Here is a 17,101-nt window from a genome sequence, read left to right as displayed (position 1 = left end):
TTAGTGACATCCAGAATGGCCGAGTTAGCAAGATGCAGTAATAGAATATGAGAGAGAGAGAGAGAAGGAGAGAAGAAGAGAAGGTGCCCGGTGTATTTATTTAACACATGAAATCATGAAATATGATTACAGTGAAATGCAATCATCTGTTCCGTTAATAATATATTCAAAACAGCGTATTATTAAAAAAAAGATGTCATTGGGGGTTAGGTTTAGCATGAGGCAGGTTCTTCAATTAGGATCTTTGTGGCCTGAGGGTAGAAGCTCCTACTGAGCTTCTCAGTGCTGCCTGGTGTATCCTGTGCTTTCTTCCCCACCTCAGCAGGGTGAAAAGGTAGTTATGTGGGTGGCTGGGATCCTTAATGATTCTCCTGACCTTACTTTTGTAGCATCTAGTATGAACATACTGTATGCACTGCCTGTAGTGAGTTCAGCTGAAGTAACCACTCTTTGCAGGGCCTTGCGGTCCTGTTCAGTGCTGTTTCCATAGGAGGCAGTGATGTTCCCCGTCAGGATGTCCTCAGTGGTGCAGGAGTAGAAATTCCTCAGTATTTTGACGGAATACCCAGAATTTCCCCAGGTGTCTCAGGCAAAACAGTCACTGCCACTGAGTCAGTATGCAACATCCAGGCTCTCAGTGATGTGAACACCAAGGTATTTGAAGCTATTCACCCTCTACACAGAGGACCCGTTGATATTTAGGGGGGCATTGTTCCAGCTCTGCTTCTTCCCAAAGTCCACTATCATCTTCTTACTTTGCTGATGCTCAGGAGTAGGTTGTTTTTCATAGCAGGTCGGGTCCTCTGCTTCTTTCAGGTAGGCCTTTTTATTGTTATCTGTGATTGGGACCATTACAGCTGTGCTGTCAGCAAACTTGATGATGGTGTTGGAGTCTGAAATGGCTACACAGTCCTATGTGTATAAAACATACAGCAGTGTGCTCAAAATGCAGCCCTGGGATGCTACTGTGTTAAAGATGAGGGTGGAGGAGGTTTGTCCACCCACTCTCATCACCTGGAGTCTCCTTGTCAGGAAGTCAATCAATCAATCAATCAATCAATTTTATTTATAAAGCCCAGTATCACAAATCACGATTTGCCTCAGAGGGCTTTACAGTATACAACATCCCTCTGTCCAGGACCCTCGCAGGATGAGGAAAAACTCCCCAAAAAACCCTTTAACAGGGAAAAAAATGGTAGAAACCTCAGGAGGAGCAACTGAGGAGGGATCCCTCTTCCAGGACGGACAGACGTGCAATAGGTGTTGTACAGAACAGATCAACATGATAAATTAACAGTAATCCGTATGACACAATGAGACAGAGACAGAGAGAGATGCAGGACAGACGGTAATGACAGTAGCTTACAACAACATTAATTAAAGTAATAATATTATAATTCTAATTTTGGCTATTGTGGTACAATATGTTGAAAGTAGGCTATATATTAATATCTGATAGTATACATATGTGACAATAATCATATGTGTATAATAACAGTAGAAGTATAACTAATGATAACAGCAGCAGCAGGAGGCATCAGGCAGGAAGGAGGAGGAGGCAGAATGACTGTCCTGTGAGCAGTTCAGGTCTTTTCAGAGATCTTACAGGGCAGCCTTTATATTTGCTTGTGGTGGAATGTAGACTGGTGTGATAATGAACGAGGTGAATTCCCTCAGTAGAAAGTGCAGTCTGCATTTGATTGACAGTTACTGTACATTCAAACCAACAGCGACCAGAGCTTCCAAAACGGCGGAAGTCATTAATTTGCAAAGATCCCGGCGACTTGGGCAACTTGGGCGACTTGGGCGACTTGGGTGACTTGGGTGACACTTGTTCCGACAATGGATATCGAGAACATTATAAAGCTCAGTCCTTTATAATGTGTCGCTGTTAGGTTACAGAGACCAAAATAAAAAGAATGAGGCTTGGGACCACATCGCGAAGGTAGTTGGTTGGTCTGGTGAGTTTTAAAGTGTGTAATATTAGTAATAGAGGAAAGAATTGCAGGCTAATGTTGCAACATATTATGCAAGTCTTCCTTGCTCGGTTTGAATGGGATGACATACTGCAAAGCAAAGCATTTTATCAACGCAGATTTAGCGGCCCGATCTTCGACAGCAAACTGTCAAATTGCTGTCTGTCCAGCCTGAAGTACCACTGGGACCGCTCTCCATCCAGCCACAGCTCTTGCACTAGCCAATGAAATCAACCTGATCTCACAGAAATACATGAAATGACCACGACCTCTTAACACCGCATTTCGTGGTGGCAGCACGTAATGGGTTGAAATTACGTGCCGTACCACGGAAACAATGCCAATGTAAAGTCAGTTAGGATCCTTTTTCGTGGTGGACACATGAATTCCCTGATTCAACAACGTCACATCAACCTCGTTTTCCTCAATGATATCTTTAACATTCCTGTATACACACAAAAACACGGAAGTGTCCTTGATAACTCAATAATATGACAGGTTAATGTCAAGGCCATAAAATAAAATAAATGTATTTTGCCAGCTTTTGATAGTGTAGGGCTTTAAGAGCATTGTGCTGTGGGCCAATGGGGCGCGTTCGACTACTGTTTTGTAGCTACCGTCTGCCGTCTGCGGGCTTCATTCCATTTCAGATTGCCGTCCGTCTGCCGTAACCGAATCCAAATGCCACTAATAAATATATAAATAAATAAGAGGAAAAAAATACGGCTGAGCACGGAAGAACCAGAGAGGAAACACCATCACATGGAGCCGTCCGCATCGGGAGGCGGCAACCCAGCCACCCTTCACTCCACCAGGGGAGAGCGGACCCTAAGCCAGCGCCACAGAACCAGCTGTAAATAGATTTTAAAATTTCAATATAATTTTAATATTATTTTTGCTTATTTCATTATTGTTATTATTGTTTTTACTTTTTAGTAGTATTGTATTCTCTGAGGATGAATCATTTTAGTAACTATCTACAGTAAAAAAGAAAAAAAACAAGCAAACAAACAAAAATCATTTTATACACTGGGCCTTCAAAGTGCTCTCTGAAACTACACCTGGCATGGCTTGTGTCCAAAAAATGAAAAAATCAAAACTTTGTCGTAGAGCTAAACGAAATACATCATTGGAAAGGTCTCAACCTGTAGAGTAACATATGTCAGTATGAAGATTCTGCATGGCTCCTGCTTTCAGCCATTCACCTTTGAACCTTGACCTCAGTGCATGTTTGAGGGCTTATAACTCAGCAACAAAAGGGGGTACAGACATGGGACCAACTGTTATAGAGAGCTCTTGGCCTCAACTATCATGTGAGTGTAGTCAACAACTGGGGGTGCTGTCAGATATGGATAAAATATGGATAAAATTAATTTTCACCCACTTAGAAATTAGATATTTAAAATCTGATTACACAAGTGTGTTTACCACCCCCTTAAAGTCCACAGTGTACTCTCAATTCAGTATTTACAACTTCCAAATCTAGGAAAAACACTTTTATTTTTTAAAACTACTATAATTCCCTGGGACCGTGCCATGCAGCTTGATACATATCAGCAACATAGTTGTAGTTCTTCTGATTTGAAAAGTAGGGTTCCAAATAGGGTTGTAAAAAGATATATCTACCCAATATATCTAATATCTAGTAAAGCCGAACTAGTAATGACACTGCACCTAGATGAACTATGTTAAGAATAAAAGCAAGGATGTCGGCTAATTTCAGATATTTTAGATAGTACTCTAAAAACGGCATTTTTGGGACGGTAGGTTTTTTGCGGCTTGTTGTAAAATAGAGTCGTAAAAGATACATCTACTGAATATATCAAATGTCTAGTAAAGCCAAACTAGTAATGACACTGCACCTAGATGAAATATGTTAAGAAAAAGTAAGGATGATGGTTAATTTCAGATATTTTAGCAAGTTCTCTAGAAACAATGTTTGTGGAACTGAATATTTGAATAGGCCTATATCAAATATCTAGTACAGGTGAACTATCATGTTATTATTATTATTATTATTATTGGTGGGAAATTATAACAGAGGAATATATTTGCAGTTTTAATATCAAGAACACTTCCGTGTTTTTGTATGTATACAGGACGTTGTTGAATCAGGGAATTCGTGGGGGTCAGCCCTATGTTCCTACAGCCCAATGGTCCCACAGTCCTATGTTCCTACATTTCTAAGAATTATTTTTCACTTAAAATTAGGCCCTATGTTCCCAAAGCCCTATGTTCCCACATTTCTAAGATTTTTCTTAAAATTAGGCCTTATGTTCCCACATTTCTAAGATTTTTCTCAAAATTAGGCCCTATGTTCCCACAGTTCCCATATTTCTAAGATTTTTCTCAAAATTAAACCCTATGTTCCCACATTTCTAGGACATTTTCAAATTTAGGTCTTTTGTTCCTACATTTACCTTCAATTTAAGCCCTATCCTCCCACAAGATTTTTTGGAAGCACTTTATAATAAATGAATGAATGAGTAATTTTATTTTGATCAGCAGCAGCGGAAATTGTCACAATCACAATCATTACAAGAAAGAATAAAATAGGCTGATCGAAAAGGGTTTCGGCTGAGAAAGAGGGAGAAAGGGGGATAAAATCTGATACAATTTTATGAAAAAGGAAATGTGGGAACATAGAGCTGTGGGAACATAGGGCTGTGGGAACACAGGGCTGTGGGAATATAGGCACGCTCCCAATTTGCGTGTCCACCATGAAAAAGGATCCTAATTGACTTTACATTGGCATTGTTTCCGTGGTACTGGCACGTAATTTCAACCCATTACGTGCTGCCACCACGGAATGCGGTGTTAAGAGGTCGTGATCATTTCACGTGTTTCTGTGAGATCAGGTTGATGAAATTCACGGTGCTGATCACGGTGCCAGAGGATTTCGTGCACCCAGACCCAATGGCGACGCCGTCTTCGAATGCACAAGACGGCAGCAGCACACATTACAGCAGCAATATCATCTTCCATGTTGAGTCGATACGATTTTCGGGGGTAAGCATAACTTTCTGTAGGCCAACCTTGAGCTTTTTGACTGGACAACAGCAAGCGGCAACTCCCTGCTTTGGCTGGCTCCTTTAAATTGAAAAGCACGATCAAACATTCAGTGATTCACGTGATGAGTGACTAGAGCGACCAAAGCTGCCACAAATATTTTTGACAGTCGTGCTTCTTGGGCGTTGGCAAGAGACTTTGCCTCTTTGGAAGCTTCTGGTTTGAACGTACAGTAACTCCAGATCAGGTGAGCAGGAACGGGCTAGTCCTTTGTTCTGTCACACTGATAAAAGTTATATCCCCAGTTTTCACACACAATGTATGAAATAATGAAAATGAAAATATTCCAACTTGTCCAGTTATGTTTCCTAGAGGTGTTAGTAACTGCAGTCATGCTACCGAGGCAAGGCAAGGCAAGGCAGATCCCCAGGCAGGAAATTCCAGTGTTGCTTAAGCACACAGACGGATAAACAGAGAAAGTAAAGAATGAATAATGGAATAAGTTTTAGGCTGAATGAGCTGCCCTTCTGCCACAGTTAATCATGCAGGTGCAAGTCATGGATGGTACAACTGCCATTACCTCCAGAGGAAGAACAGTCTGCCCTGCCCTTTTCTGAAGAGGATAGTTGTTTGACCAGTCCACTTTATTGCTGATTTGTTGATTATACCCCAGATGATAACAGGGTCAGAGGGAATCCTGTTCCTCTGCTAGTCCACCACCAGAGGCTTGTACTGCAAAGCCAGTTCAGCTTACCCAGGATAACTTTTCATTATCTGGCTTGACTAACTTGTCACATTGGCCGTCTGGATAACCAGTACTACAAAGCTGGTTATCAACTAGTTCAGTCAACTCTGGGTTTTCCTGTCCAGCCATGAGCGTGTTCATGTGAAAGAGGCGAGGGTGTTAATTTCGAGCGATTTCAGAGCCATGAATGAAGGAGGCTGCGTCACATCATGAGATGAAATGAACTGAAGTGTCTGTGACTGTGAGACAGTAAATTGTCAGCAGCATGATATGTAAACAATACTCTGTGATCTGTAAATGGAAAATGTAGAAGCATTGAAAGAACTATCCAAAAATTTACCGTTAGCAGAGACTTAAATAGTATGTGTAGGTATCACTAGGCTACATGTGACATTAGTGTAGAGTAGTTTTAGCTATTTAGTTAGATGATGACGAAACTACTCTGAATATGTCACATAAAACACTTCAAAGTAACGTCAGACTGTTTTGCCTATCAAAGTAATGGGTGGTAAAGTAGCCTAGTTAATGACTGATGAGATCTATCTGACCCAAATAATGCATTTATACTAAAGGGTGCCAATTAACAGCGTGTGGATTATTTTTGTAACAAAATATTATCTTTTTGTGTCTCATGTTATTTTTAGCTACAGTGATGAAATCAGTGTAGAAATAATTCACTGTGGGCTTAAATAAACTTTGCATAAGTTCAAATCCTGCTAAAATCATCTGTTTAGTGTTGTAAATGATTCCTGTGGTTGTTATAAGCTCTGTTCTAAAACCAGTGGAAATGGAGCCCTGGAACAATGAAATGATTCTACTGACCTATAACAATATAGATTACTCTTCTTTTACCTGAGACTCTTGACTTTCGCCCATCATTACTTTTATTTCTTCAGTAATCTGATTGGGCAGAGATCGGGATGTTGACTGGAACAAAGCATGTCAACACAGGTTCAATACACTGAACATAACCTGCTCCGATGTAGATTAGCTGTTCAGCATAAATTACTTATGCCAGTGATTTATGCCAGTAAAGAAGTAGTGAGAAGTTTTTATTTTTTTATATTCTTTTATTAATCCCCAAAGGGGAAATTCAAGCTTTTCACTCTGTTGTCATATACATATACACACAGGCCCGAAATACACACACATGCACAAACAGGACCTACACATGCATTAAAGGAAATGGCCACTTTAGAATGAAAATACAGACAGTACTTACTGAGGATAACAGCTAGCTGGAATAACAGCTACACTTGAAGTGCATGGAGCCCACATTTTGAAAATGTAATAAAACTCCGCTAATGCATTTCAAAAACGTCAGAACAGCTCGTCCATCGTAATCCAAGTGCCCTGAAGCTGCGGCATGCAAAATTGACTTGAAAAGATGTAATTTACTCCACTTTTATAGCATCATTTCTCACCGTGGTCAGTTAGCCTGCCCTGCCCCAGGTGTGCTATGTTTACATGGCAACTCGCGCGAGACTAGCTGATGGCTAGTGGTGGTGCTAGTTCTCGAGTCTCACGCGAGTTGCCATGTAAACAAAGCAAGCTTGAATTTCCCCCTTGGGGATTAATAAAAGAATATATAAAGAAAAGAAAATTCTCACTGCTTCTTTACTGACATAAATCACTGGCATAAGTAACTTATCCTCCGATACCCTGAACGAGTTTTGTGGATTAAAAAAACTACACTTGACTTCTTGTCGGCATGAGGGTCAGTAAGTACTGTCTGTATTTTCATTCTAAAGTGGCCATTTCCTTTAAATGGAGAGATGTGAGAGTGAGGGGGCTGCCCATGGACAGGCGCCCGTTAACCCTGAAGTTACCCCGCTAGCTCCAAATGCTGCTTCGTAGTACAGGCCTCTGGACATTAGTCATGCTGATGTTGAGCTTCAGTTGATTGCTGCTGCTCCATGTGACAAAGCTCTGTCTCAGTCCTCTGTATTCTTCCTTGTTTTTTTTGTTGGTGCATCAGTCATTAGAAGACTTTTGGAGGTGTCAGGAACCAGAGTTAAGGCCAAAGTCTGAAGTGTAGGCCGTGAAGAGGAATGGCACCAGTACAGTTCCTTGGGGTGTGCCAGTGTTGCTTATCACAATCTCAGAGTGGCTGACCAGTGACATAATCCATGATCCAGGATGCAGTGTTGGGGTGCAGTTACATCACCAGAAACTTTTTCCTTCGAAGGCTGGGCTGGATGGTCTACTCTAATCTTCCAAAACAATATCACGAGTAAATGTGCCACATTAAAACCACTAACTTGAGAATTATTTAAAACCTGTAGGAGCAATACCTTTAGAAAATGTTTGCACTGTCATAAATTTTGGGGCACCACCCTCCGATGGAGGGAAGTAACTAATCAAATTAATAACTCCGGGAACCAATTATTAATTCGTCAGTACACTTATCAATCATGAATCAATCTTAATACATGGGTTATGAATTCTCTACACATTGATCTTAGTTCCTGCTCAAAAGAAATATCCACAGACAACAACTTGGCGATAAATGAAGATTTATTTAGGCTAAATGTTCAGCATTTGGGTAAATGAATAGTGGAGCCTGATGGCGGTGTCCTTTAGGTGGTCCTCACACGTAGGTGATTTTAGGCTGCGGAAAATCTCTTGGTTTGGCAAAAGAACCCCTGCTTTGTGGACACTTTGGCAGGTGTCTGGCAGCGCTGGATCCGATGAATCTTTGATGGAGTTGCAGGTCGAATAGTAGCTTATTTATTTAGCTGTGGCTACTCGTCTATGATAAGGTTAAAAACAATCTTGTCTGCCATTCGATATTATTATCAAAGTTATTATCAACGCGTATAAAACAATGTAAAGGAACAAAAGTAAAGAGGAAAGTACGGAGATGCGCCAAACTCAGTAGTGTTATCCGACCAGGTTGAGTGGGTGTGTTTGAGGCAAGGCAGGTCTCTTAGTTTAGTAATTACTTTATTTCAGAGGAAACTCAATGAACTTTATTTTGCAAGATTATATACTTTAACATGTTACATGCGATAGATGCGTACTCTTCCCTTTGTGGTCAAAATCGGCTCTTAACATCAAATTAGATTTAATATGATTATTATACCACATATATCAGCGAAACACAAGTGTAAAATTGTTTTGTGTACAAACAAACGTAGTCTACAGTTACTTAAACATACTAAATGAGAAAGCTCATATTAATAAAGACAAGTTGATTAATCAATCCAACTATATCTTAACTTGGAATATAATATGGGATTCCTACGGAAACCTTTTTTAACTATCGTCACAAGATGGCAGTATGACTCCATGTTAAATGAGGGATTAAACAGGAACTGCCCATTGGTTCGACAGCCCATTGGTTCGACATCCCATTGTTCCGACCATATTAAACTCATTGTTCCGAAGTCCATTCCGAAATCATCATGATGCCCTGTGGTTAAGGTCTGGTTAGGTTTAGGCACAAAAACCACTTGGTTAGGGTCAGGAAAAGATCATGGTGTGGGTTAAAATGAAAAAGAAAGTGACAAACACATAAGCCGTGAGCCTGCTCCGCCTCAAGCCGGTCGCGGCGCACCATACGCCCGCCGCGAGCCGTTCACCACCACGGACAGTCGGACTAATGGGATGTTGAACCAATGGGCTGTCGAACCAATGACATGGACCCGGATTAAACACGTGAAATTATAATTTACTTATACTATGACCGACAAGAGTGGAAAAAAAACATATCATTCAACTAAGAAAACAAGGATTATGCACAGTTACAATGTTAGAAAATGTATAAAATGTATAGTTTACATTCAAGAGACATTTCAAGTTGGTTACAAGAGAAACTTAGTCTCTGCTCAAGAATTCATTCTGAACTTACGACTCCCATCTGGAGTGGTGGTTGAGTTGTCAAAACACTGGATTTTTCCCAGGATAGTAATCGGCAAACTGGGATCTGGAGGATTTCCACTTAACACCTTTACCACCCTCAGCGTCAGAATGACAGTGAAAGAGTTACTCAACTTTGAGGTGAGACCGGGGGCAAAGTCATAAACATTTGACCCTCAGAGTGGCCCATCTCATTCTGTCCATCTACTTACAATCTAGTTTTTGGGAGAGTTCAAAAAGCTGTTTTTTCTACAAACCATAAATCAGAAAAATTGCTACACAATAATTTTAGGTGACAGATATCCAAACAAACCTCCTCAACACTGACCCTCTTGGCCTTGTTTATTCTTGCAGCCGTGACATGTCCAGCAGGAAGTCACTATGAGCTGTGCTCCTCTTCCTGCTCCTCCACCTGCTTCTCCCTGCAGAGGTCAGAGCCCTGCCCAGTGTGCCAGGAGGGCTGCCAGTGTGATGACGGCCTCATGTCTGATGGAGTCCACTGTGTTCCCGTGGAGAAATGTGGCTGTGAAGTGGATGGACAGTATTATGGGGTAATTATCATCATCGTCATCCACATCACCTTCTTCATCATAGTGCTTATTTAGTACAGTGAATAGCTTACTAACATCTAGTCTGTTCTTAGTCCTGACCAACAGTGCTCCTGAACTCAGTAATTCCACAACACAGAGAATGTTGGTAAAATATTTGGGTGATTGAAATTAATATTCAATATGATTTTTTTAATGTAAGATCATGAAATAATTAAAAGGCATCCTTAAATAGCACCTTACATCTAACCATTGTAATTGTGTGTTTGATTTCTCATTGTACAGCTGAATTAAGACCATAAAAACAATAATGGAAAATATATTATCAATATTAAACAAGCTAAGATTATATCAGAAATAGGGTGCATTATTGTCATGTGTTAATGGAAAATAGTAAAATCTCAAGGACAGATGAATATGCACAAGATCTTCTATATTTAGCATATCAGTGGCCATTGATTCTGTGTGTGTTTTAATGTATGAGTGACTCTTTTCAGTCAGGTTCATCAGTATTACGGAAGGACTGTTCAGAGTTCTGTGTCTGCCAGTCTGGACAGTTCAGCTGCAAATCCACAAGTTGCAAAGAGGGAGAGGAGTGTCGCAACAGGGATGGGACAATTGGCTGCTACCCCAGAGGTCAAATACTCACTGAGTGACTGTGATCTTTTATTATCTGGCCTTGTCAAAAATGTGTTTCTATAATGTACAGAAAGCTTCTGTTCTGACAACTTTTTGCTCCACTCTGTGTCTGGAATATTGTGTTGATTCTTTATAAAGCAATGTAACAACAGCTGGAAATCTGACCTCCACAGGTTTCACATCTCACCTTGTTGAGGTGATGTAGAGTGCTCTCAGTTGTGTCAGTACACTGTGACATTTCTGGTGGATGAAAACTCATCCAGACAGGGCAGTGAAACACAACTTTTTTAGCTTGTTTGATCAGACTTTCTCGCTTGTTATGTTGTTATAAGATAAATATCTACTACCAACCCAGTCACCTACTTTCATCTGCAACTGTTCTGCTTTAGCAATATACACCAATCAGCCACAACAGTAAAATCCCTGACAGAGAAAATTAAAACCATTGATCATGTTGTTACAATGCAATGTTGTGCTGGGAAACCTTGGCTCGTGGCATTCATGATGATGCCACCTGACGTGCTCCACCCACCCAAATACCGTTGCAGACCAAGTACACCTCCTCATGGCAGCAGCACTCCCAATTGGCAGATGCCCCCCAGGAGGACAATGCGCCATGCCACACTGCAAAACTTCTCAGGAATGACCCAAGGAATGTGACAAAGAGCTTAAGATTTCCCTGTCTACTCCAAATTCCCTAGACCCCACTACTTGGTCTGCAATGGTGTTTGGGTTGGTTGAGCGCATCAAGTGATCACATGAATGCCAGGACCCAAGGTTTCCCAACAGAACATTTCATTATTCACTTAACCAGCAGCTGGTTTTAATTTTGTGGCTAATCGGTGTTTGTTCCATGGGAATGTTCAAGGCCACTGTGATGAAGTAGTGTGATTCTTGTATAGAAGAGAAGCAGGGTGAAAAGCTGGGTGTCATCGAGCAAGATTTGATGAGTCATTCAAATTGGGATAATGGCAAGAACTCGTGGAAGACATTCACGGTGTTGCATTTTTATTGTGCTCGCTAAAATCATCATAAGTAGCTGTGTGAACAGTGAAAGAGAGAGAGAAGTCCAAATGCCAGCCACTTTCTCTACTCTGCACACTTAGCAGCATGTGGACTGTGTAAGAGAGTAACAAATATGTTGGATGTGCTAACTGTCTTTCCACAGGCTACTGACCTGTTTGTCTCTTTGAAAAAGCTTAAGACCATTACAAAGGAAGAGACGCTCTTGGCTAAAAATAGCTTACACAATCAAATCAAACAGATGTACAGTTAAAACACAACTATAAGAAACAACTGTACAAGACAACTGTACAAGAACTTTGGATCACAACTGAGAAACTGACAGGAACAGGAAACTAACTAGTGTTCAAGGTCACAGAAAAAATAATGTAAAAATGTAAAAAATACTACAAGAAAAAAATCCAAGAGTCAAGACTAAAGGGTATTATCTGTTTTGTTGTTGTTTTTATGTAAAAATGTATAATCAATAATTCTCTTACCATGAAAAATCCACCCAAATGTCCAGGGTTTACATTGCTTTTCACCCAATGTCACCTTGAATCAGCTACAGCCGCTAAGAAAAAAGCAATGGAATTTTTTTTTTTCTTTGCATTTTTTATTTCCTTTGAGCATAGTGGAGATAGCTAATTCAGGTTAAGGGGATAAGCAGTTGCAAAAAATGGTTTGATGGATGGACTTTAAGAATAACTCACCAATACTGATACTGTGTGTGTATCTGTTCCAGATCCTTGTGCTGAAGTTGAGTGCAGGGTAAAAGAACACTGTGAGGTGTCGGAAGGCCAAGGAGTGTGTGTTCCTGATTCCAAGGCCTTATGCTGGGCTTTTGGCGACCCACACTACACAACATTTGATGGCAGGAGCTTCTCATTCCAAGGAACCTGCACCTACGTCCTCGTCAACACCACAGGTTAATAATAATCTAACAGATAAGTGTTGGTTTGTTTGCTCTGTAAAGGGTTCACAAAGCAGAGGGCTGTACTACAAAGCCAGTTCAATAGAGCCAGGCTCTCTTTGTCTGAGCTGGCTCGACAAACTCTCAAGCCTTGGTCACAGATAATGAGTACCACAACGGTGGTTATAAACGACCTCTGTTAACACAGGCTTTCTGCTTCAGGCTCTGTGCATGTTCCCATGAAACAAGTATTCAAAATAATGGATTGCATGCCATCTACTTCTGCCTTTGAAGAATATTCTAAAAAGTAAGAGTAAAAAGCAACGCTGGTGAGCAAGAAACACTGGCTGAAAATGACTAACTGTGTGAATTCACAAGTCAGTAGGCCTGTAATTAATTTACCACTCTACCACTTTATTTTTAAATGACAGCTGCACATTTTAAAGCTCTTAAACTTTAAACTCAATGCAGCAGATTTAAACATTATACTCAAGAAGTGCATTTACATATATTACCACTATTCCATGATGAAGGATATGTGGAAAATCCCTTTAGTTGTATTGATTGAACATTATCTGTGATAAATGCCTATAACGATTTGGTACAAAACTGGGACTCAGTAGCAGAGAAAAATCATCAAACACCAAGAGCAGTTTATCAAATTCAAATCTATATGTAGGAGGTCAGGGGTCAAACATGTGAAGGCGGTCAGGGAAGGCACAAAACTTTGTTTTGGGAAATAACTCAAAAAGCAAAGTCCATAAATCCAAGCTGAGTCAAAAGCCAGGGAATCGAACATGAGGCAAAGGCTGGGGAGCATGAACACACTAAGGCAACAATGACAATCTGCCACACTGCAACACTGCAACACTGGCCTTTAAATACATACGGGCTGATTACTAACTACACACAGGTGACTGGAACAAGACACAGGTGAAACACATGAGGTAATCAACAAAGGTAGGAAAACTCAGAAAGAAAAAGGAACACTAAAAACAATGAGAACACATTTCAAAATAAAACAGGAACTGGACACAAACATATGAACATAAACTTGACAGAATACAGTATCACAATACTAACCTTTCTAATCTGTGTTCTGTCAGCTGAAATATAAGCCTACCAGCCATGTAAATTGACTTCAGAAACATTAGGACCAAGCATTAATACATAATTTAGTGGCAATGTTCTTGTTTGAAGTAATTATAAACCACATTTCAAATGTGATTAAATGTCTTCCTGATTGATAATATAGTGAAGCAATAATAAATGCTACCTGTGATTTTGTAGGAGGCTTATTTTGTTGCCAGTTTTGGCAGATGGACCAGAGAACACTACAGACACATTCAGTAGTTCAGCAAGAACAGCCTTATGAATAAAATAAAACAATATTATTGCTCATATTTTCAGCATCAATGATATTGGCCTACTGTAGGTCCAGTGTACACAACAAAAAAAAGCATTGTAATGCATTCAGTAAGGGTTACTGTAATTGCATGGCTTAGTTTGATGGCATTTATGTAACGTTAAGGCTCAACAAGTTTGATCAAGTGTATATTCAAGTTTGCTCTAGTGATGTTATTCAAAGTAGCTGTGATAGGCGCTTTTTAACTGATTCCCTGCAGACCTAACTCTGTTAGGATCAGTTCATCAGTAACTATGGCAGTCTAGCCAGGTTAAAGAGAACCGCCTTTGTAAGACGGAAAACTCTGGCTTTAGACTCAACATACTTCACCAAGCCACTGATCTGCCTTGTTGGCACAGCCCTTAGGTTTGACTTATAAAAGAACTTACCTTATCAGCAGTTTTCTTTAGAAGTACCCTGGATCATCCAGAGTAACAGGGACACTGTTTCCGAAGAAATATTGCTGTTGATTCTTTTTTCAGTTCATTTTTCAGTAACAGCAGTGTATTACACCAGCTCTATATATTTACACAGGTGTCTGTTTGAACTACAAAAATTAAAAATAGTTTGCTTTGAAGTTACATTAATGGCAAGGTTCATGTTTATGACCTCTTGATTTTATTATTGCTCCATTGTGTTGCCTAGAATGGGCCCCCCTCCCCAACCACTTGAGTTCAATATTCATAAATTGGTACAAACAACACTATGCATTGTGTTTTCCTGTGAGTTATGTGGTTGAATTTCCAAATCAACCAAAACTGAGCTGCAGAGTATACAAAACTCACAGTTTATTAACTAAACACTGCCTGACACATACACATATGCATACATTGTTATAAAGCTCACACACTGTTGTCTTGCTTAATATAACATGAACTATTCTGACTTGCTCAGGACTTGATCCCTTCTTACCAGACGTTACTGTGACCACGAAGAATGAGCTCCGCGGGAACTCTGAAGGCTCCTTTGTGCGTTCAGTCACTGTGGAGATGTTGGGCCACCATATATCTATCTCAGCAGCTGACAAAGGAGTCGTATTGGTGGGTCTTACTTCAGAACATCAGCTTCCAACTTTTCATGCACAATTCTTAGTTACACTGAAAATGTGATTACATCTTTTTTATTCACACAATTACAGGAAAATTTAGAAAATTTGTTCTGTTTTTTTGTTTTGTTTTGTTTTGTTTTGTTTTGTTTTAGTTGTAGTGTGAGCCAGTCTTGCTGTAAGTGATGATGACACTGGACTGACCATCTTACTATAATTGCTGAGATCAGAATCAGAATCAGAAATACTTTATTCATCCCCGAGGGGAAATTATTTATGTTACAGGTGCTCCTTGCAAGAGAGGAAAGATACGTGAAAATATAAGAAATTTAAACAGTAGTATTAACAAATATATAGTTAAATAAACAGGAATGATTAACAAACATAAACGTAAATAAATATATATATATATATACATATATATATTGTAAACTGAACAAGATTATTTACACAAACAGAATATATACAGTCAGGCTGAATGGGGTTATTGCACAAGTTAAATTAAATTACTGCAGTGTGTGAAAAAGTCTCAGGGCCACTCAGAGGGAGGAGTTGTACAGTTTGATAGCCACAGGCAGGAATGATTTCCTGTGGCGCTCAGTGGTACATTTAGGTGGTATGAGTCTCCCACTGAAAGTACTCTTGTGCCTGACCAGCACATGGTGGAGTGGGTGTGAGACATTGTCCAAGATAGTTCGTAGCTTAGACAGCATCCTCCTCTCTGACACCACCATCAGAGAGTCACACTCCGTTCCCACAACGTCACTGGCCTTGCGGATCAGTTTGTTGAGATATAGGGATACAGTGAGCTAAAGCAAAGTTCAGTTAAGAAAGTGGTCAGACGATCAACCTGTGTCTACATAAACAATTTCAGAGAAGAAGAGAAAACTTTTAAAATATTTATTAATACATTGTAAGCATCCATCCAGATTGTAGGTTAGAGTCTTGCCCAAAGGTATGTACATCCAGAACAGGTCAACTGTCGATTACAGTCCTGCACGGGTCCCTTTTTGAAACCCGCACCCACCCATACCTGTAAAGCTCAGGACCAGAACCAACGTGTTACCCGTCATTATGTCTAAGCCAAAGCTGTACCCTTTAGTAAAGGTCCCGCGACCCAACCCTTGCCCGTCATTGAACATACACAGGCTACAGTCACTCAAATTCTTGACGTCCTTGAAGTATAAATCCAGCGGAGAAAAAGTCTCTTTCACTGGCTGTGCTCGATGGCAGGATGATGAACACATTCTGCTCAATCACTGCCAGGTTAGGAGACATTTTAGCATGCTCCTTTCACCACTATAAAACCTCAAAGGTATACTTCTTAGGTGTCTTGAACAGTGTTGAGCAGTAGCGTCAATACAGTAGCGGACGTTTGTAGTTTAACTACATTTCTCAGTAGCTTGGTGGTAGCGTCGCTGTTTTCTGAATCAAGTAACTTCTCAGTAGTTAAGCTCTTTTATTGATCACTTAGCGCGGTAGCGTCCACACAAGCTACATTTCCAAAATCATTTCTGAAGCTCAAACGAGCTGGGGATTTCTGTTATGAATTGAAATAAAACTGTCACCGCTACCACACAGAGTCACTTCCGCATGAACCTGACAGGGGACAGCCCTCCATTCCCAAACACCGCCGTTCCGAGCGACCCCCACTCCGAAATTGATTTTCAAGTCCATATCTTGTTTCCTGCATCAAACACTGCCACCTGCTCTCCGGCCGCACTCGCATAATTCTGAAACTCGTTGTACTACAAAAGCTTGAAATGAACGTTCAGCTCATTGTTTTTTATTGAAAATATGTCACTGTCTTCATTTATTAGGCCTATGTATAATTTCACTAGCAGCAAACACATTTAAAGGAGACGCTTGTCAAGTCTTTTTACGTACGCTGTCCGTGGTGCTGAAATCCCCGCTGCAGCCGCCGCTCTCTGCTGACAGCAGACCAGGGGAGAAAAAAA

At 40.3% G+C, this 17,101-nt stretch overlaps 1 protein-coding gene across 1 annotated transcript in view; it reads left to right on the top strand.

Annotated features, from left to right (window-relative positions):
* Positions 1–17,101, top strand: part of LOC126391193 (IgGFc-binding protein-like) — an 88,814-nt gene that overhangs the window by 21,762 nt on the left and 49,951 nt on the right. The window contains exons 7-10 of the mRNA XM_050045766.1: positions 9,946–10,142; positions 10,637–10,775; positions 12,526–12,708; positions 14,993–15,138. Coding sequence (XP_049901723.1) covers positions 9,946–10,142; positions 10,637–10,775; positions 12,526–12,708; positions 14,993–15,138 — 665 coding nt within the window. The remainder of the gene's footprint in view (positions 1–9,945; positions 10,143–10,636; positions 10,776–12,525; positions 12,709–14,992; positions 15,139–17,101) is intronic.

The sequence above is a fragment of the Epinephelus moara genome, chromosome 6, assembly GCF_006386435.1.
Source record: "Epinephelus moara isolate mb chromosome 6, YSFRI_EMoa_1.0, whole genome shotgun sequence".
Taxonomy (NCBI): domain Eukaryota; kingdom Metazoa; phylum Chordata; class Actinopteri; order Perciformes; family Serranidae; genus Epinephelus; species Epinephelus moara.
Note: the sequence above shows the minus strand (reverse complement) of the source record. Positions and strands in the feature narration are given on the sequence as shown.